Source organism: Perca flavescens, chromosome 2 (genome assembly GCF_004354835.1).
Source record: "Perca flavescens isolate YP-PL-M2 chromosome 2, PFLA_1.0, whole genome shotgun sequence".
In the NCBI taxonomy this organism is placed as follows: domain Eukaryota; kingdom Metazoa; phylum Chordata; class Actinopteri; order Perciformes; family Percidae; genus Perca; species Perca flavescens.
The window spans coordinates 16,035,660-16,056,647 of record NC_041332.1 but is presented as its reverse complement, the minus strand read 5'-3'; the positions used below and the strand labels follow the sequence as shown (position 1 = coordinate 16,056,647).

The 20,988-nt window shown below is 40.9% G+C and overlaps 1 protein-coding gene across 5 annotated transcripts; it reads right to left on the bottom strand.

Moving 5' to 3' along the window:
* Positions 1 to 399: 399 nt before the first annotated feature.
* On the bottom strand, positions 400 to 20,794 carry dnm2b (dynamin 2b). 5 transcript variants are annotated; one of them, XM_028592180.1, is made up of 20 exons: positions 20,329 to 20,794; positions 17,594 to 17,667; positions 17,187 to 17,336; positions 16,891 to 17,094; positions 15,988 to 16,086; positions 14,484 to 14,644; positions 13,946 to 14,088; positions 13,730 to 13,865; positions 12,646 to 12,713; positions 12,080 to 12,218; positions 9,967 to 10,053; positions 9,618 to 9,688; positions 8,146 to 8,200; positions 6,783 to 6,893; positions 6,407 to 6,516; positions 6,214 to 6,325; positions 5,255 to 5,422; positions 3,982 to 4,208; positions 3,107 to 3,352; positions 400 to 1,297 (listed from the first exon to the last, which is right to left on the bottom strand). In XM_028592180.1, the coding sequence occupies exons 1-20, from the start codon at positions 20,487 to 20,489 to the stop codon at positions 1,258 to 1,260; spliced, it is 2,562 nt and encodes an 853-aa protein (XP_028447981.1). In that variant the 5' UTR covers positions 20,490 to 20,794; the 3' UTR covers positions 400 to 1,257. The 5 variants fall into 5 exon arrangements, with proteins under 5 accessions (XP_028447981.1, XP_028447968.1, XP_028447975.1 ...); XM_028592167.1 differs by lacking the exon at positions 400 to 1,297 and adding an exon at positions 1,885 to 2,857; XM_028592174.1 differs by lacking the exon at positions 400 to 1,297 and adding an exon at positions 1,885 to 2,854.
* Between the last annotated feature and the right edge of the window lie 194 nt (positions 20,795 to 20,988).

Below are 20,988 nucleotides of genomic sequence, written 5' to 3'. Positions count from 1 at the left end.
TTTTTTCATAAGAACAGGCTTTCATTACATATTCAATAGAATATGTAAAAATCAGGTTTACATGAGATTCATTGATATTATTAAATGCATTTTTTACACAGGATACTTGGTCTGATGTGAGTTGTCTTTGACAATTAAAAGACGTAGAATGTTCTTTTTTAAATTTCTGTGATCACTTGCACATTGTGCATGTAAATCATGATTGAATGACAGCATATGCTGTCATTTGGCACAGCTTTAAACCACAAGAAACCATATTTGATTGTTTTTGCATCTTTTATACAAGATTATGTTTTACATAACCCTGCTTGTCAATGTGCAGTATTGTCCCCCAAAGCCACTTTGAGGAAACAATCAGGAGTCTGAGACCAAATGTGTATAGACACACTTTATTTCTGCTGATGTAGTGCCCCCTAACGTCTGACCTTAAAAGCTTATAAAAACAATTTCAAAAACAACTTTGACATATCTGACATTAAGTTGAAGATGTTATAAAGGTTACATACCATGTAGATTTGATATAGTTGAAAAATCAGCATAAATTAACTGCACTTGTCAATATTTAAAACATTTGTTGAAATTACCAAATTACTAGATTGAGGCATTTCTGCTGTATCATGCAATGTAAAGTGACATATGTTGTTGCCATTGGAGCTTATGATTTAAATGTATAAGTTATGGTATGCACTAAAAGATTTTACATTATAGAGTATCTAGCAATATAAGAAAAACATGTAGCAGGAGTGTACATTACTTCATTTGTTATGCTTTTTGCCAAGTTTGTTTCAAGATACAGCTTCTTTATGTTTTAATTTGGCACGCAGAGATTTTTACTTCCATTTCCTAGTTCACTCATCCACCCTCAGATTTGGCAGACATTTCAAGTGGAATTATAAGACGAAGTATTTCAGTAATTCTTATTCAAACGAGATGATGATCATGATCTACCCTATATATAAATACTAGGAATACAGTGTAAGCTTAATAACATAATGTGTACAGAGGTTATCAGTTACATCGTGGACAAGCCCAACACAGCAGGTCAGCTTTGATCCAGCCACAACCATTGTCATAACGCTGCATCTTTGCCTTCCTTAAATGTCTAATAAAAAACAAAGCATCAACAGTTTCAGATTAACGACATAGGAAACAGACAACATAAACTGAACTTCTAAAGCCAGACTCTTCCAGCTTGTGCTAACTGAGCCCACTGTGTGGCTACAGAGTCCAAGTCAGAGTGCTCGACATCAGTTTCCTTCACCATTGGTTGTGACGAGAGGGGATTTGTGGAGGTCGCCTGCGTGAGAAGATATTTATGATCAGTTTCTGATCATAAGTGGATCAGTAGCAGCTGACTGACACAATGGGTAAGGTAAAAAGTGTTAGAAAACAGGAGTAGGATTGCATAACTTTATTCAATTCTGCCCAGCTCTATGAACAGCCCAAAAAAGCAATGAGTAACACTGTCTTTACTGTGTGTTGCCACTGGCAACCACGGTCACCATGGGAACCCACAGTTCCATCATACAGTAAGGTAGGAAGGAAGGGAGGTCATGCCAGGCTGCACAAAGTGAAACTTTCCTGTCCTGCATGGCTGTCTCCATTTGACTAACATGAAAGTGAAAAGGTCTTGAAAAAGGGGATTCTCACTAACCTGTACACTGACAGTATCATACAGTGACAGGAAGTATATGTTCACTGTCATGTGCATGGTTACTCCACAGCGCTGTGAAGATGGGTCAGGCAGTGCGAGACTATATGGATGGAAACGGCAGATCAAACGGAAACAAAACCGATAAAGAAAGTCTTGGTGGCGCATGAAAACTTGAGAAATAAAGCAAAGAATGTCTAGCAGCAAGAACAAGCACCAGCCACCACACCTTCTTCTATTCCTTTATTCAGTCTATTATTTTACACAACTTCTGAAATAGAGGCCCTTTTTCTTGCCCGATAATTTGTTTTCATTATGGCTTTTTTTTTAAGGTGGTGAGTTTAGTTTCAAGGCACTTGAATACAAATTTCACCACGAATGAGCAGTGGTGGGTGGCAGGTAACGGTCGGGATGCATCGCTGGGCAAGGTCACTCTTCCATCAACTACTGTATAATTATTAGTAACACACTAGAAGACACAACACACCCACTGCCGCTGTGCTTTCTCGCAACAGGAGAAACACCAAAAAAAAACTAACTATCTAATACTTGGAATTTTTGTAAAAAAGTAATTAGCCAAAAATATTGAAGCATACACATTCCATTGATCAGTCTAATTTTAATAAGCTCATTTCAAGGCTTTGAAAATCTACCAACAATGAAGAGAAAAAAAGACTTTATCGAAAAGTGCTGCTTCCTTAATGAGGTGCTTAGTGTGTAAGATTACTGACAAAACGTTAGCAAGTATACAACTCACAAAAACATTACTTCTAAATAAGTTTTCTTACCATTATATAAAAGTAATGAATCGTATATTGTTTTAAGACAAATTTCATTTTAAATGAAACGAGCACAATTCAAGAGGACTTGCGGGTTCATAACCTTTAAGTCAATAACATCACCAAATGTATCCCTTTTCATGACACTGTATGCATATCATCATATTCTTTGTTAAGAAAAAGCTACCTACACATTAAGTCAGAAGTACACACATAATGCTTCTGAAATGCACAGACTGAAACAGCATCAGATTATCAATTACAGTTGTAGTTATAGGAATGAAAAAAGAAAATCTCTGCTCAAAAGAAATATAATAGTGTAAACGTAAAGAAATGTGTTTTAATGAGTGTGTGTTTCTAGTCAAGCAGGGAGGGCTCTGAAGGACGTATGATGGTGGGTCGGTTGGGAGCAGCCGGGGGTCTTCTGCTGCAGGAAGAGAGAGGAGGAAGGGGAGGGGGAGGGAGAGAAGAAACATGCAAGGCAAAATATCATCAGTCATGCACCAAAGATTCCCAAAACACCAAAAGAACCCTTCACCAGCAGTCTCAATTGTCCCAGCAACGTGCACCAATACCACAAGCCACAAAATGCATCAGATTGTTTGTGTGTGTGTGTGTGTGTGTGTGTGTGTGTGTGTGTGTGTGTGTGTGTGTGTGTGTGTGTGTGTGATTTTACCTGGGAATCCCGGGCGGCAGTGCAGGAGGCACGCGGGCCGGCCTGGAAGGGACAAGAGGCACAACACCAGAGTTGGGATCGCCTGCGTAGGCTGTCTGGCCCGGCGGCCGAGACGGCACGGGCGGTGCTCCGAAGGCTGGTGAGGGGTTGAGAGGGGGTGGAGGACCCGGAGTGGGGCCCCTCACCGCCGGGGGTCGGCTGGGAGGGGGCGCTGTTGCTGAGGCGGGGCGGGATGCCGGTGGAGGACTGAGACGGAGATACATTCAATTAAGACTGTTAGCATTAAAGAGTTACAGTAGATCACTGTGGAATATTAGTAATGGTATTATCCAAATAAGGACCTGTAAGAGCCAGTTAAGCATATTTTTTATATTATTTTATAATATATGTTGATGTCATACAATATATATGTTCTGGTTAACATTATCATTATTAGTTCATAAAGAGGTTTTATGCATATTTTTGGTTTGCAGATTATGCTAAAAATTATGATTGCAATTAGGATTATATGCTTAAATGAAAGTACATTTTATTTGAGTGGAGTTTGAGTACATATTATTTCATTTATTTGTATCAGGTGGCAATACACTGAAGCTATTTTGGTGTGCTTGTGTAAATATGTGGAGAAATAACGTGATGCAATTTTTTTTTAAAGAACTATGTTTAGGAGACATACTGTACAAGCAGGACATTGTACAGTAGAAAAATCAACAGTTAGTGTCCTCTGGTGGCCAAACTATTTAATGGTGACGCTGTTCTAAATACCTCAAACCTAGTTCTGCATGTCTGACATTTCTTGTTACTTAAACAGATACCGACATAGCTGCAATAAGCTAATATCGGCCAATATATTTGTGTTTAGTCATGTTTGTTACCTTGGGTCCTTGGGAATCCAAGTGTCGTCTACTGGTGGAGGCACTGGGGTAGAAATAGTGGTGGTGCTGATGTCTCCTATAAGGACCAGGGCCTCTTTCAAAGCATGATACATCCTCAGCATCTCATCTCTCCTCTGAGCCTGCTCTACTGACTCCTCCATCAAACTGCCCTGGTCCCCGGCCGAGTACAAGTAGGCCAGCAGCTCAGAGTGGATGAAGTCCTTCGCCTGGAGATGGGAGACGAAAAAGGAAGTCAATACAGCTAGACAGCAAGACTATGTAAGACAGAGTGACCCATGTTACTGATAAATGACTTTCCAACTCATTTCTCATACCTCTCTACAGTATCAAATCAAACTGTATTTATATAGTACTTTACATACACAAAAAGGTAGCAGAAAGGGCTTTACTTAAAGCGTAACTTAAAAGCATAATTAGGATGGAAACGCCACTTTTAAGATTTACCGTATTTTTGTTTTTCGGTCAAATGGCCTTTTGAATGGGAGTGGTAGGGGCACTTCTATGATAGCATCAAAATCGCTATTTTTACAACACTAAGAAGGCTCGACACAACATGAAACTTTGCTCGAAGTATCTCCAGGGTCTCTACACATGATCTCGAGCATTGAGAACATTGTTTGTGTACACAGAGTTTACTAAAAAGAAAGGTTTTGAACGACTCACTGTAGCTGTTGTTTTTCCGGTCGACGTCTATCTCGCAAGTCAAAAATAGTCGTGGGAGGAGAGTAAATAGGGAAAGCCCCTAAAGCTTAGTTCCATATAAATGCACGGATAATTTATTGTTTTGTCGTTAGTAAAAAACAACATTGACCTTGTAGTTGAAAAAGGAGTCCTCATATAAGAATGACATTTCCTCCTATGGAGGCCGTTCATTCGCATTCGGAGATTGACTCTATTGGACTGAAAAAATGGCAGATAGCGTAAACAACAACTGCTAACGTGAGTTGCTCAAAACCTTTTTTAGTAAACTCTGTGTACACAAGTTTGACTCGGGTACATTCACAAAAAGACCCTAGGTTGCATTTTGGCGAGAGTTAAGCTTTAAAAAAGAAGAGGAAAAATAACAGCCATACCCCCCACGCCCATCCATAAGCAGAGCAGTACATGAGTACTTACTAAAAAAACATAAAAATCAAACAACAAACAAACAACAAACGTGAAATCAATAAAATCAGAACTTGACGAAATGCCATCATAGAGACCTTGAAGAGTAGACCAATGGAAGAAGAGACAGATAAAGCAGAACACGTACACTGTTGATCATGAGGTGCATGATGGTCTTGGGCATGAGGTCTCGGATGGACTTGTTGACAATGCCGATGTAGGAGTCCACGAGGTTGCGGATGGTCTCCACCTGCCGCTCCAGCTGCGGGTCCATGGAGACGGTGTCGCTAGTATTCATCGCGTCTTCGTTCTCAGGCTGGAGGAGACCAAGACAGAGAAGGAGATGTGAGGGATGCAAAAGCAGATACGTTTTGTTTGTGTGAGTGTTATCCATTAAAAGGAAAACTGTATTTTCTCCCTCAGATTGCTGCTGATACTACACAAACACACTATTGCCTACCAATGTCAGACATCATTTTGGTTATTTCACATGTGAGGACTCACATAAGTTTTTGTCTCTCCACTAGAAAGGTGGTTTGATGTGAAAAATGTGATGTCACACACCTCTGAGCACCAACCTGATGAAGCAATATCTGAATCAGACAGCTGGTGGATTGTTGGGCCACTGTCAATCAAATCTGAACAAAGCACACCCAAACAGTCCTGATGAAGCAGGTTAGCTGAGTTTTTGAGTGTAAAACTTTAAAATTAAATCAAATAATAATGACTGAAGATGTCTTTTGTTAAACTTTGATTGTTGGATTGCTTGACTATTTACCTTTATAGAGAAATTCTTCAGATTTTAAGCAGCGTAAGGGGCAGTGGTCAGTTCTTGTTCACAGTAATGTAAATACAGTTTAAGGCATTTTTATTGGTTTTAGCCTTCCATCCACACTACACCAGTATTTTTGATCATGAATGATAGATCTTGTTGGATACACTCTCTTTAGCAAGTGACCTGAATATACTGGAAAGTAAACAGTGGATAGCTGTGGCCTGGATATTGGATCCCCAGAGTGCTTCTGGACCAGCAGGGCAGTGAATTAATGAGGTTGTGAAACAGGGTACTGCTAAAAAAAAGAAAAAAGAAGAGCATTTGTGCTGTACCTGGTCTTTCTCTGGGTAAACACCAGCTCTGAGAAACGAAGCCTTCCAACTGTCCACATCCTCCTGAGTGTCACATGCCAGCTCAATCTGACGTAGGTCTTTATACACATTCCTGTAAGACACATTAACCAAAGATTAGAACAGACAAACACCATAAACATGATTGTTTTAGAGGCTCATATAGCATCCACACCTCTGTTCAGTATTGAAGATGGCAAAGACATGTTTGCTGGACATGAAGCCCTTCTCCACATCTCTCAGCTTCAGGTTGTCGAGAGGCAGCATGTACTTCTTCTCTTTCTCCTGATAAAACACAGGGATGTAATGAAAAATATAAAAGAAGGCAGACTATAACAAATAAACCATCAACTCAACTGAGTACAACAAGTATGATTTTACTATACCGTGTTTTACTGCAGAATTATACGAAGAACTCACTAATTATTTTTACCAGATGCTGGAATTTTTGTCTTTGAAAACAAGGCCACTCTCTCTCTATACCACAGAAATAAGACGAGTAAACTATACATTTTCGAGCATTTACTGTCCCGTCCTGTAAGGAGTCTTACCTCCTCATCTTTGTACCAGGAGAGAGACTCAGCAGTCAGGACAAACCAGTAGTCCTTGGATCCTCCCTTCATGATACTGATGTTGATAGTGAGCCAGCCTCTGCGGATCACCTGCACACATGAGACCAACAGTTGACTAAACTACAAACCCCACAAGAGGGGTAATATGCACCTTCGGAAAGCAAACGCAATACTAAAAACAAATGAAGACAATCGACAATACAGACAATCGGCATCAAAATACAGCACAACAGCCATGCAAGTGCAACAGTGTTCTTCATTTTAAAAAAAAGAGAGCACAGTGCAGTCAGATCAACCCATATTGTATGAACTGAAATTACACCACAAAAGTAGAGACTGAAAATAAGTGATGAAAGACTCCAATGAAAAGTCACCTTCTCTGCATCCTTCTCTCTGTCAGACTGACGGACAAGAAGACAAAGGGAACAGACACAGGGATAATAAGCGGACATATGCAATACCTTGGTCTGGGTGGTGTAACCGCAAATGTATTACAGGGTTGAAGAGTCAGCTGTGCCCCAATTTGTCTCAGGGGCAAGCTGTGGTGCTGCATTTAAAATCCCCCTCGGCCTAAATAGGATTTTCTCCAAAGACCACCATTATGATCAGGGCCGTTTAGGCATTGACGAGCTAGGAACTAAAGAGTTTAAGTAGGTCCCGCTTATGCCAATGCACACATTTCATAGTTAAATAAACCCAATGATTGTCTGCAATATAAGAGTCTGCAGGCTGACTCTATATGTAAACAGTTTAAGGAGGGCTGAAGCTCACAGACATGTTACGAATTCAAACTTCTGGCTGTCGCTTACTTCGTGACCCACCCACTTTATTTGTTCACACCGCTGTGTAAGAATGAGATACACGGATAACAAGAGCTTATGTTCCATCATATCGCACATATGATCAAAGGAATACAGAATCAAAACAAGCCTTTTCGCTGGGTGAGAAACTGTGAAACTGGAATGAAAGGCCGCTATCTTGGTACATGGTATCCAGTTCTCATGATACATCCATGAGTGTAACTCCTTCACTTCCCTCTTCTCATGAAGGTGCACAAATGTTGTTTCTCGACCGTTGACTCCCCCACCCACCCAAAGAGGAAGTGGAGGTGCAGAGGGTACAGTACTTACAAGAATCTCTCCCTGGGCCATAAAAAGGAGGAACAGAAGAGGAGAAAGAGGAAAGGGAAATAAAGACAAGAGGGGCACAGACAAGAGTGCGTAAATGTGAAGTAACAAAGGGCAACAATGACAGGGGAGACGGGCTGAGACAACGACATAGAGAACAAGAAATAAAAAAGCAGCAGGAGAAAAGAAAGTAGCTGCAGCAGCAGGCAAGTTACCTGATTGGGCATGACCCTCTTCTTGGTGGCGTTAGCAGTGGTCCTTTGCTGGGCACTGCAGGAAAGAGATTCAATAACATAAACTCCGGTATAATATCCAAGCATTATTTATATATAACACTATAACCTAGGGCTACAACTAATGATTATTTTCACTATCTATTATTCATTATTTTCTTACTGTAGTTATTTTGGTTGACAAGATTTCAGAAAATTGTGAAAAGTGCCCATCACAATTTCTTAAAGCCCAAGATGAAGTCTTTAAAACTCCTATTTTGTCTGATCAACAGTCTAAAAAAACCATTCAATAAAGAAAAAGAAAAGAAAAAAAAAAAAAGACATTCAATTTATTGTCACGTGACAAAGAAAACCAGAAAACCCACTCAAGTGAGAGGCTGGAACCGGGAACTTTGTTGACTTGAATGATTAATTTATTCTCAAAATGGTTGACGATTCATTCATCAATCATTCTGTCCATTGCCCAAACGATTAATTTAGTCAGAATTTCAGCTATTAACAAAGCAAACAGTACACTTTATCACATAATGTATTGCATTCATGTTTTTTCTGTACCCAAAGTCACAGATGCAAAATGGTAGTTACACAAATAATCTAATAGTTAAGATGTTGTATTTAGAAAAACTGTTCATTTTTGGTAAAAACTATTAAACAATCAATATTTTATGTGTAGGTCCCTATTTTTCAGTAGAGCTAGTCTAAGTTAGTAGGAACGCTCAGGATTCAACAACATATGTCTGAAAAAAACTGAACTATCCCTTTAAAATGACTAGTAACTAGTGCAGCTGTACATATATGTCAACAGATTGCAGAAAAAAGGCAGTACAGAAAAGCCAAAGATGAAGAAAAGATATTTGATGTAAATAACATAGGCAAATATAAAATTCTCGTATGGGCTGGGCTGTAGTAATGTTCATCCAACTTTTTTTGCCTTTGTATAAATACTAAAAAAAAATTTTAATTTAAAAAATTTTTTTTTACCAGTACCCTACTACTAAACATTTTGACAATTTTGGATGGAAAGCTTAATGCTCTTCACATTGATTGATCAATCCCTACGCATTGACTGCCTGGATGTTAAAAAGAATAAGGCAGCACCTGATTATTATTTTCCTTATTGATTGATTTATCAATCAATCAGCTGATTAAACAAAACATATTTGAAATTAGTGAAAATTAATATCCATATCGTACCAGAGCCCAAGTTGACATATTGAAACTGCAAATTATACAGGCAAAAATCCAAAACATAATGATTTAGAAAAGAAAAGCATTAAATCCTCACATTTGAGAAGATGAAACCAAAAATCCTTGCTTGAAAGAAATGTAATAATGAACAGAATTTCAAAATAGTTGCAGATTTATAGCTTCAGAAAAGTTTGAAGACAGGCCTCCATCTCTGATCCTAATGGAGAATTTACTCCAAGAATAAGTATTATAAAAAAGTAACTTACTTGGCAAATCCAATGAAGTCCTCATGATTAGTGTTGATGTAGGAGAGCTCAATATCAATCAACAGCAACACCTGAGGGCCAAAACATTTCACGTTATGTACACAAAACGGAGACTGTACAAATGTACAGGTGGGCTGCAACACACACACACACACACACACACACACACACACACACACACACACACACACACACACACACACACACACACACACACACACACACACACACACACACACACACACACACACACACACACACACACACACACACACACACACACACACACACACACACACACACACACACACACACACACACACACACACACACACACACACACACACACCTGGTCTTTGGTCTTGCTGTCTCTCTCTCTGACGTAGGTGGTGACGATTCTCTCTGTCTCTTCTCTCAGTCGAGGGTACGATCCCAGCTGTAGACCCACACACACAAAAAACACACGCACTGCTGCAGGTACCGTAATTATAGGACACACACACACACCTGTGTCGGCTCACACTGCTCACACAGTGTATCTACATAAGCAGCTACACCCAACAACAGACCGTAAATATACCTGTAGCAAATTTGACACATTAAGACTGAGGAGGCATGCACTAATGAGCTCCATATCAGCTTGAGATTCCTTGTCAGATACAGATATTTTGATAGCAAGCCTGTAGGGAAACTGTGAGCTATAGCAAAACAGTCACCTCAAGCTGATAGCGAGTCTCAACAAATCAGGGAGGATGTGGGAAAAAAAGGTTAAAGTCAAGAAAGAGGTGAAGATTGAGTGGGGTCTGGTGGAGTCGTGTAGGGGGTTACATTATTGGTGTCACTAGTGCAGAAAGGATGTATCACAGGCAAAATCTAATAAAATCTCTGTTGACAAGACAGGGTGGAAAACAGCCACAGTTGTGCCATTTCTAAGCAGCCTTCCTTAGCGTGAGAGCGGGGATCTGATTTAATAAGTGAGGCAGGGTGAGGGGTTGTTACGTTAATTGCCAATCACAGTGCTGATGGGGTAAGTGGGCTGGTAGGGGTCCAGGATCAGAATGGGAAAGGGCTATTTTAGATTTGTCATTAAAGAAGGAACCACAGGGTAAAGGTGGTACTGTAAGCCTTCAAGCAGCAGTGAGGGGGAATAATCAACAACAATAGACAAGTGACAAGTTAGTTGATTACATTTTTGTGATTTTCTTTTCCTTTCTTTGACTGCTCTCTATCACTCTTTAAATCGGCCCCTCCACTGTTCCTGTTTACCTTTTCAGTGCATTTCCTGATCAGGGCGGCAAGCTCAGTGACAACGAGGTCGACGCATTTCAGACAGGGGTCTTTCAGCTTAATGATCTGCTTTTTCACTATGGCCTCAAACGCCAAGTCTGGGGTGAACAGGCCTGTCCTGTGGTGAGGCATTTATGTCAGGTGAAAAGAGGAGGCGGTGTAGCATGGGCCATGATGAGGAAAAAGGGAACGGTGGCAGAAACATGAAAGCCCATGTCGGATAGAATAGTTTGGGGGGGGAAGAAATAGTTTCAAAAAGGAAAAGAATGATAAAGATTGAGGAAAATAAGAAAAAAACAGGTATTTAGTTAGTTCTGCTTCATGGTCAGAACAGAAACAAGCTCCAGGTTCTGAGAAGTATTCATTGCAATACCAGCTTTATATGCATGTGTATGTCAGAGTCAGCCCGCAGTTTTTTAGCCATGGGTGGCAATGTCAGTCGGTCCACCACTTTGGTCCAGACCTCAACAACTTTTGGATAGATTGCCATGAAATTTTCCCAGACGTTTCCCAGACGATGAATCTTAATCACTCCCTTAAATTTCCTCTAGCGCCACCATCTGGTCAACATTTTAACTTTAACTAACCAGCTTACTAATAGTAGCAAATGTGAGCATGCTTACGCTCTAAACTAAGATGGTGAACATGGTTAACACTATTCCTGCTAAACATTGACACGTTAGCATGCGGACGTTAGCATTTAGCTCAAATCACCAATGTGCTGAAATACAGCCTCACAGAGCCGCTAGCATTGGCTGTAGAGTCTTATGTCTTGTTTGAGCTGTAGCTTAAAACCAAACCTGCAGCTTGTTTTGAAAAGGACCTATACAGGAACATGTTACGGCACGTCGGTTTCTAACCACACAGCCTCTCAGAGACACCACTCCAGTGCACTGCAATACAGCCAGGACATTCAAATATATCCACTGACGTTCATGCAAGTGTACTTCAAAGCGGACTGTAAAAACTGAGGCCTCCTTTGAATTCATCCACTTTATTTTTCAACCCAAGGTGCCGAAATTATGTCCCAAAACACATAAAAAACAAAAACTACAACGGCTGCTTTTTAAAAACTGTTTGGCACCAAAATGGCTCCTGGCAGCTTTAAAGCTGGCTGGTCTCTGTGGTGTGTATGTACGGGTGTGGCAGCCAGGCAGGAGACCATGCAGTGATACCTTATTGGTGCACTGTCTGACTGTGTTGATGAGCTCCTGGATGACCAGGTCGATGCATTTCAGACAGGGCTCTTTCAGCTTAATGATCTGCTTTTTCACTATGGCCTCAAACGCCAGGTCTGGGGTGAACAGGCCTGTCCTGAAGGACATACAGACAAGACAGACATGGAGACGTGGCGAAGAGGGTAGATAGACACACAGGGAGAGTGTCAGACGGGCACACGGATGGAGGAAAACACAAAGAGACACACTGAGGAAGACCAAATGAGAAGTAGTGGAAGAAAAACTGGAGTAAAAGACAGCCATGAGGCTAACAAGCAGCCAGGGAGGCTAAATAAAAAACTGCTTACAAATGAAAGAAAACAAAGTCAGACAGAAGAGACAGCACACTTAATGTAGATGTGAAAAACAAGAGACACTGATACTTGAAGACAGAGAAGACTGTAGGTCTTTATAAAGCTGAATGGACACAAACAAACAGGGATAAAACTGGCAGACAGGTGAGCAGACATAAAGACAGGAAAGGCAAATGTGTGCGCCATGTGATATGCTGTTTGCAGACTTGCCTGACTCCGTGGATGTTCTTGATGGCGTAACTGATCTCTTTCCTCAGCTCCTTCTCATCAAACTCCATCTTAGACGGGGCAACAAAAAAAAAAAAAGCTTAGATTTGATTTGTTCTATTGAAAATGAATACTGCTTCCTATTGCCAAACATAAGCTGACAGACAAACATGAAGCTAGACAATTAGGGATAGTCTGTGGGTTTAGTCTGTTGTTGTCTGGATTTATGAGAAAGCATAGGCAACATAGTTACAGTATGACACCAGTATTTATGATTGCCAAATCAGTAGTTTAAATACAAAACAAACAGTCTTTAAAAGGAACACACCGACTTATTGGGACTTTAGCTTATTCACCGTATACCCCAGAGTTAGAAAAGTCCATACATACCCTTCTCATCTCCGTGTATGTTGAAACTCTGTCTGACGGCTCCACCGGTAACAGCCCAGCACAGAACCATAAACAAACCGGGAACTATATTCTCAGAAAGGCTTGCTGCAAAGCAAATCACTCCACCCAAGTAGCAGAAGTACCTGAGCTTCGCCTTCTGAGAATATAGTTCCCAGTTTGTTTACAGTTAGAAGATGGCTGTGTCTCATGTTATGTTGTTCTTTGTACACGCTGTGACTCTACAAATCACAACATGTAAATAGGAGCATGTTGGCGTTATTTTGTCACTTATAGGAGCAGTAGGCTAGTTTGAACCAGTTACCTGCAGGTTCTGTGCGAGGCTAAGCTACCGGTGGAACCGTCAGACAGCGTTACAACACGCACGGACACAAGAAGGGTATGTATCGACTTGTCTTACTCTGGGGGTTACGGTGAATAAGCTAAAGTCCCAATAAGTTGGCGTGTTCCTTTAATCATTATTAACTTAACTATGACTGCTTGTTCACCCTTCGAAACAAAATATCCTTTGACACAGCTTGTTTCTCTGATAACAGGAAGATCAATTCCTTTCCATTTAAATACAAATACAAAAATGTGTGACGTATAACATTAATGTAACTAATAAATCTATAAAAAAAAAAAAAAAAAAAAAAGACTTATGATAATAATCATGATGAAAATTCATGGAACTAGTCACCTTCACCAGCTCGAAGGGAAAGCGCTCATGGAAGATGCGGTTGATCTTTGCTCCACCTGACAAGTTGGAGGTGTCCACCTGATCACCAGACCCCTCGATGCACTTCTCAAAGTCCACGCCAAACTGCTGCACCATCCTACAGATTGTACATAGCACTTAACTTCTTGAATTAATGTATTTGTGTGTCTGCGTGTGTCAGTATGTGTGTGTACTGACTGGAGCAAGGCCTTGGTCTTGCGTGTGGGGTCGTCAGGGCGGAAATTCTTGTACTCTTCCACCTCTTTCTCCAGTGATAACAGCTGGCTTTGCAGCTTACTGCGTAACCCGGGCAACGTGTCGCGGATGTGGTTGGTAAGTTGCTGGAGAGACACAAAAATAATAGATTTTTCCCAAAGTCACTTCCTTTTTAGATATGACTTAATGAAGAAGATTAATGCTGAGGAGATCTGTGCTTTTATGTGTGCTTTTTCTTAAGAAATAATATTCTCAATGTGTGGCATAAAAATCCATCCAAGTTAAAATATACAGTCACTTACTCAATAGATTAGTGCAACTTAAGTGCAGTGCAGCACATCATCCAATACACACAAAAATGTAAAGCACAAATGAATAATTTTTCAGCCCTGGACATTAGTTACCAAATTAACCTTCAACAATTTATCGCCATGTGATCTTTGCCACATAACATGGATGAAAAGGGCCTACAGAGCATGTAGAGTATATGTGCGTGTACGTATGATCATGTGGGTCTCACCTGATTGAGGGTCTTCTGCAGGTGTGGAGTGCCCATACGTTCTGCAATGTGTCTGTACCCAGGGTGGGACAGGAAGAACTTTCTCTCAGCAGCCAAAGCAGCACGGATATCTTTCTTCCCATCGATATCTTTTTGACTGCGGTTTACCACCCCGATGTAACCTAAAGAAAAATACAGACATTTTTTATGGCTAAACAGTAGGCCGCTTCCCAAAACCAAATGTCCTTCAATTGCTGAAGACCAGACTGAAGTTAAAAAAGGCAAAAACAAAAAAGTAGTGAAAGTAGGTACAGTACAGGGCATCACCAGAGAAGACAGTGTCTACTGATCTCAGTGCGTTGTAGACCATCATTAATTGCAAAGGATGTTCAACCAAGTATTAAATTATGAAGACTTTTAAAATTGGAGAACTGTGTTAGAAGGGCTGTTCACCTGATGTGGGTGTAAAACAAAGCAATTTGACCTGATAGTCAATTTAACATTATATTAATTATTTCATTTCAAAGTCAATGTGGGAAATTAAGAGAGTGTGTGTGTGTGTGTGTGTGTGTGTGTGTGTGTGTGTGTGTGTGTGTGTGTGTGTGTGTGTGTGTGTGTGTGTGTACTGTTGATTTTACCAGTCCCCCAGTTGCAAATATCAGCGTGGTAGGATACAAATGTGGGCTAGAGATACTAATATTTGGCAGTCTGTTCACAAACTGACTGTTAGTGGGTTTTGATTGGCAGTTGGCAGACCATGAAAAAAGACAACAGCAAATTTTGTTCCATTTCATAAGTTACAGGTTGCCTGGTTGTGTAATGCTGGCCGTGTTTTCTCTACTCACAAGTGTCAAAGAATGCATTTAAAGTCTGTAAATATTTGGATATTTGTAATGGGATTAATGGATTAATGTGAGGCATCGGGAAACTTCTCCATCCTGGCCTGGGAACGCCTCAGGATCCACGACTTAGAGCTGGTTAAAGGTGCACTATGAGTTGCTGCATGGTCACTTCTGTTGAAGTTCCAAGTAAATTTCAAACAAAACAGAGCAAGCTCGCCCCTCCCCCCATGTTTCCGTAACTGTCATGACTAACTGACTAACTGTCACTAAACCTCACCCCCTCCCCCAACCATCTTGTCGGTGATTGGCTGGAGTGGTTTGTTGTATTTTGGTGCACAGCCTGTGCCTCTAGTGTCTGTTTGACGTTTACGCCCCCTGTGTTGTCTCCCAAGACCGGGCTTTTTCGTAGTGTATTCAGGGGGCAGGCAGCTAGCGGATCAAGGAGAGATGCCTACGATTTGAGACAAAAATGAAATCGCACTGAAACCATGCAGTAACTCATAGTGCACCTTTAATGTGGCTCGGGAAAGGGACGTTTGGGGTCCCCTGCTGCCCCGCGACCCGACCCCGGATAAGTGGATGTTTATGGATGGATATAAAAAAAGCATTTAAAATGTGTGTGTATGGGTGTGTGTGTGTGTGTGTGTGTGTGTGTGTGTGTGTGTGTGTGTGTGTGGTCTTACCTCTGCGAAGCGGCAGCAGTTTGTTTTCCAGGATGTCTCGGGCATCTGTCCCCTCATCCATCAGGTCCAGCTTAGTGATCACACCAATGGTCCGTAGACCTAAAGACATCACCATCATCATCATCATCATCATCAAGACGTCATTGCAAATAGTACAAATAATTAGATTTAAATACTGATGTTCTAATATTCAGATATGGAACAGGGATTTTAGGATTTACACAGGTAATTTGATAATATTGTTTAGGCAGTTAGATTATAATAAACCACAGTGGAACAGTGTGTTAGCAGTGTTTTGCAGTCTACTGCAAACTTACACACAGCTCTGTGAGGCTGCATTTAGCTCTGAGCTAACTGCTTACATCAGCATGCTAACATGCTCACAATGACAATGCTAACATGCTGATGTTTAGCTGGTAAAACGTTTCCCAATTTGTTCATCATCTCATGCTGAGATTAGTGCATCAGTAGCACTTAACACAGTTGAGCTGGTTGGGATAAATTATTTTATTTTTATCTGATGGTGGCATAAGTTAAAGCTTTGAGCAAAACCTGCTAAGCTGTAGTTTCCTTTCTACATTTAATAACATCTTCTGGATTGAATGAAAGAAGGCCAAAGGTTGGGATGATTAAATTAAAGTATGTCTTTTCTAATCTTATGCAATAAGTCTTTTAATAATGTAACTGTTAATTATTCTGACAAGCTGGCTCCTGCACTGAGGCAAAGATTAATAGAAAGAAAAAGAGTGATTACGGCTGCAAGATACAGCAAAAAGTAATTAACTTTGTACCAAATTAGAGCCAAAAATGGTAACGTTTCGAAAAATATCCAGAGAAAAGAAATTAAGATGATCTTACACACAAACACACACTGTCCTCAAGGTCTCACAAAGTCCCCCTTACCCTGAGGGTCAACCTCCTTGGAAATCTTAAGGGCGTCGGAGTTGGCCAGGTCAGTGTTGGCTGGGGTGACGGCCAGGATCAGACAGCTCTCCTTGGTGATGAACTGCAACAGCATGTCCCTGATCTGGTGCTCAATGTCCTGAGGCTGGTCTCCCACGGCAACTTTGGTCATCCCCGGCAGGTCGATCAGGGTCAGATTCAGCACTGCAAGATGTTGAGGGGTAGAAAGAAGGAACGCGATCAATCAGTGATTAAAAACTTGCACCTAGAAGGCTGAGTTTGTATGTTTGTGTTACCATTAGGGGAGTAGACGCGGAGGTTGATAGGGATGGGGGAGATGCCCTTGTTGGATCCGGTGATCCGCTCAGTCTCTGCTTCAATCTCCAGACGGACCTCATCAAAGTCCACAAACTTACGTCCCTTACAGTGCAGGAACTCTGCATACTCTACATGGAGTAAATGAGAGATATAGACATGAGAGAGGGCGATGGAAAAATAAAGAAACAAATATGATAAGATAGGGGACAGAGAGAGATGGCAGAAAGAGTGGCAGTGCAGTAAGGAGTAAAAACATAAAACATGTTTTAGCAAGCTATTAATAATACGGATTGTATTGAACATTTTTGAGAAAGCTTGTCTTGAAAAGCCTGGATTTAAGAGCACAAACCCGTTCCCGACTGTTTGACTCATGTATACAACTTGCCTACTTTACTGTTAACCAGCTGGAGGATGAGAGGACGACGGGTGACGATGCCAGATCCTCTGGGCAAGAAGTCCCTGAGAGAGACAGAGATAGTTTAATAAATACAAACAGGCAAATGGCTGTTTGGCTGACAGATGTGTCACAACAATATGTTTAATCAAATGTTAAAATAAGAACAAGAGAAATCGAGTGCACTCATCATTAATCCCCGATTAATTATTCAGCGACATGATGCTTTTTCTCAGTAAATAAATAAGGATTTTGTCTTCATTCTCATGTCAAAGTACTGAATATGTGTCAGCTTCTACAAAAAAATAAGACTACAAGCTTTAAAATTGATCCCCAGTGTCTACACATGTACATGTGTGCATTATTGATGCAAGGCTAAGATTGACTTACAACCGTATTCATTATAAATAGTGCAAAGAGAACAAAACATGTCTCTCTGTCTGCCCTTCTCATTACATACATCATCAGAATGGAAACTCCTGGTCAATAGAATTTTAATAATTTCCAGGTCACTGACTACACATCTCTTCAGGCTATGAGAATATGTCTCTGTATGTCTGTCCTTCTGTCTGTGTGTTTGCCAGGTCAGCAGCAAAGTCTGAGTTGAGTTTCAACGTAAGGTAAGCAGGCCACACACACAGACACACACACACACACACACTGTGCATGTTGTCTACTGCTGACAGAGCAGTCAGGATGTTACACAACAATTTTCTTTCCTCGTCTCTTCCTGTCACTTATGTATCATCATAAATAACACGATTACCAACAATACAGTTAATCAATTAAATAATTGTGTAATTTATCTAGTAAACATCCATTTGCTGGTAACAGCTCCTCAAATGGGAAGATTTGGGCTCCGATTGTTATTTATTTCACACTGAACAGTATAAATCAGTGTTTCTTAACTGGTTCCCATTCAGTCAAAATGCCAAATATTTTCTGGTTACAGCTTCTTGACTTTTAAGAATTTGGTGCTTTTCATTTTTTTTGGGACTGTTGGTTGGACAAAACAAGACATTTGAAGTTAAAGACATTTCGATAATGAAAGTAATTGTTAGCTTACAACCATTTCCCCAACTTTTCTGGCATTTGGCCCTTTAAAATGAAGCACTGACTATTCTTGCCACCTCTTGTCATACTAGCTTACATATAAACACAAAAAAGTGATATCTGCTCAAAACAACTCCAACTGTTATGCTTGAATAATTGTTAGAGGCCTGAAGATGTAAGACACAAACAAAAGAAAAGATATCATCTTTTCTATCTCATTATTCTTGTGACCCCTCAGAATAATGATGTGACCCATTGGAGGAGTCTCTACCCACAGGTTGGGAACCACTGGCCTATACATTCAGACTGACGGTAAATAGATTGATGAATAATTTAAATAATAATAAGTTGCAGCACCGACTGACTAACTCCAACTAACTGAAAATGAATAAATAAACTAATCTCATGAGCCAGTGATGTACTTCTGCATGTCAGTAGGCTAATTACCAAACACGAAAACAGCTAAGTAGCCTTTTGTGGGTATCTGGTACCCAGTGTGTCATATACACAAAACATTGCAGCTGGTGACATCACTGATGACCCCAGCACAAACACATCAATGCCCCTAGTGTCTCCCCCAGCCACTGCTTGGGACTCTGAGACAAAAGGCAACAGGAAAATAAGGAGACATGGCTGGCTAATCAACATTCCCTATCTCTTCGACAACAAGTGAAAGCACGCTGACATGTTTAAGAAGAAAGTATTCCCTTTTCTGGGCACCTTCGCTTGGAGATAAAAGCTCAAAGCTGCTATGGATAACTTCAGTAGATTAGGCCTCTACGGTGGCAACGCAGCCATGTCTTCTTTCCCTTCCCTTCCCTTTTCTCATGAATAGATTTTCTCGCAAGGCTTGGCTACTGTGTATTAACTGAACTGGTTGAGTGATTATTTTCTACATTGTTATAAACTGAGAAGAGTAACATATGACATTAATGGAATAGTTGATTTGCCTCAGTTTGTCATCAAAGGGGGTTCACAATTTAAATTCCTTTATACTCATTCATCAACCTCAACATGAAACTCAGCAGTGCAGGCTGGGAGGCATTTCCATGTGTAGGTCTACCGTGTCCGATACTTCATCTATTTGACAATGACCTCATCAAACCTGCCAACAATCTTTTTGTACCTCACCCATTAAAGTAAAACATTGACTTGGCATATAATGTGAGGCCTATAAATATGCATTTACAACCCGAGGCAAGGAGTCTCACGGAAAAACAACCTTTGTAAATGTTTGACAGAATGGGCCTATTATGAAGCAGCGACAGCACAGATCGGTGATAAATATTCCCGCGGACGAAGTTACATTTCACAGTTGTTGAGCTAGAGACTAAAATTACTTATAGACACCCTTTAACCAATTTCGCCTCAGTTTTTGTCTCACAACCAACAGCTGTTTTCTTTTGCGTCAAATGCGTAATTATGGATCGGGAATACGCCGGGACCAAAATGGAAAGAATCCAATGGGGGGAAAAAACGTTAGGAAGTGTGAGGCACAGACACACTCAGCGCGTAATCAAGTGCTTAGTTGGCCACTTTTACGCAAAAACTCGGCGTAATCTGTCTTAAAATAACAGCAACGGGCACAAACAATAGTCATAAAAGTAAAAAAAATAAAAATAAGCACATTCACAATGTCAGATTATTCCAAGACGACATATAAACGGTACAACCTCCCGACGAAATTCTCCAACACGGAGCTCTTCCCTGCGCTCTGGCCGCCGACGACCGCAATCTGCGGCAGGTCCAAGTTGCAGGACTGGCCGATGGAGCTGAAGGCGTCCTGGAGTTTGTTAATGAGGGGAATTAGGTCTTCCATCCCCCGGTTTCCCATAGCGGCACCTCGGTCAGCCCGGCGGGCTATATCCTGCTCTGCTCCCGGTCAAGTAAGAGCCAAATGGTCTCTCTTCCAGCAAAAACTTCCCAGATGGCACAGCAGTCTGTCCAAGTCTCTGTGAGTTTATTTCATTAAAGCACAAGGCAGTCTAGAGTCAAGAGTCCCGTCTGCGGTCAGAGCACTGGCAAGGTTTTTAGCTGGATGATTGCATGATAAAAGTAGCAACATTAAACCGAAAACTTCTGTCATCATCCGGTCAGGCGACACCCAGCCTCCGCCGGAGATTGTGGCTCCGCCTCCACTGCGTCACTCTCCTCTGTCATTGGTCAGCTGGGACGTCTACTAATGTAGGCCTACACATAATATCCTTTTTTACAAAACAGGTTTTGAACTTGCACTTTGAAACAGGGGAAATGAAAAGTCTGTTTGTAGTCATAATACAAATTACGAAACATTTTAAGGGTTCTTTTTTTGTATTGTGAACTAAAGGAAATAT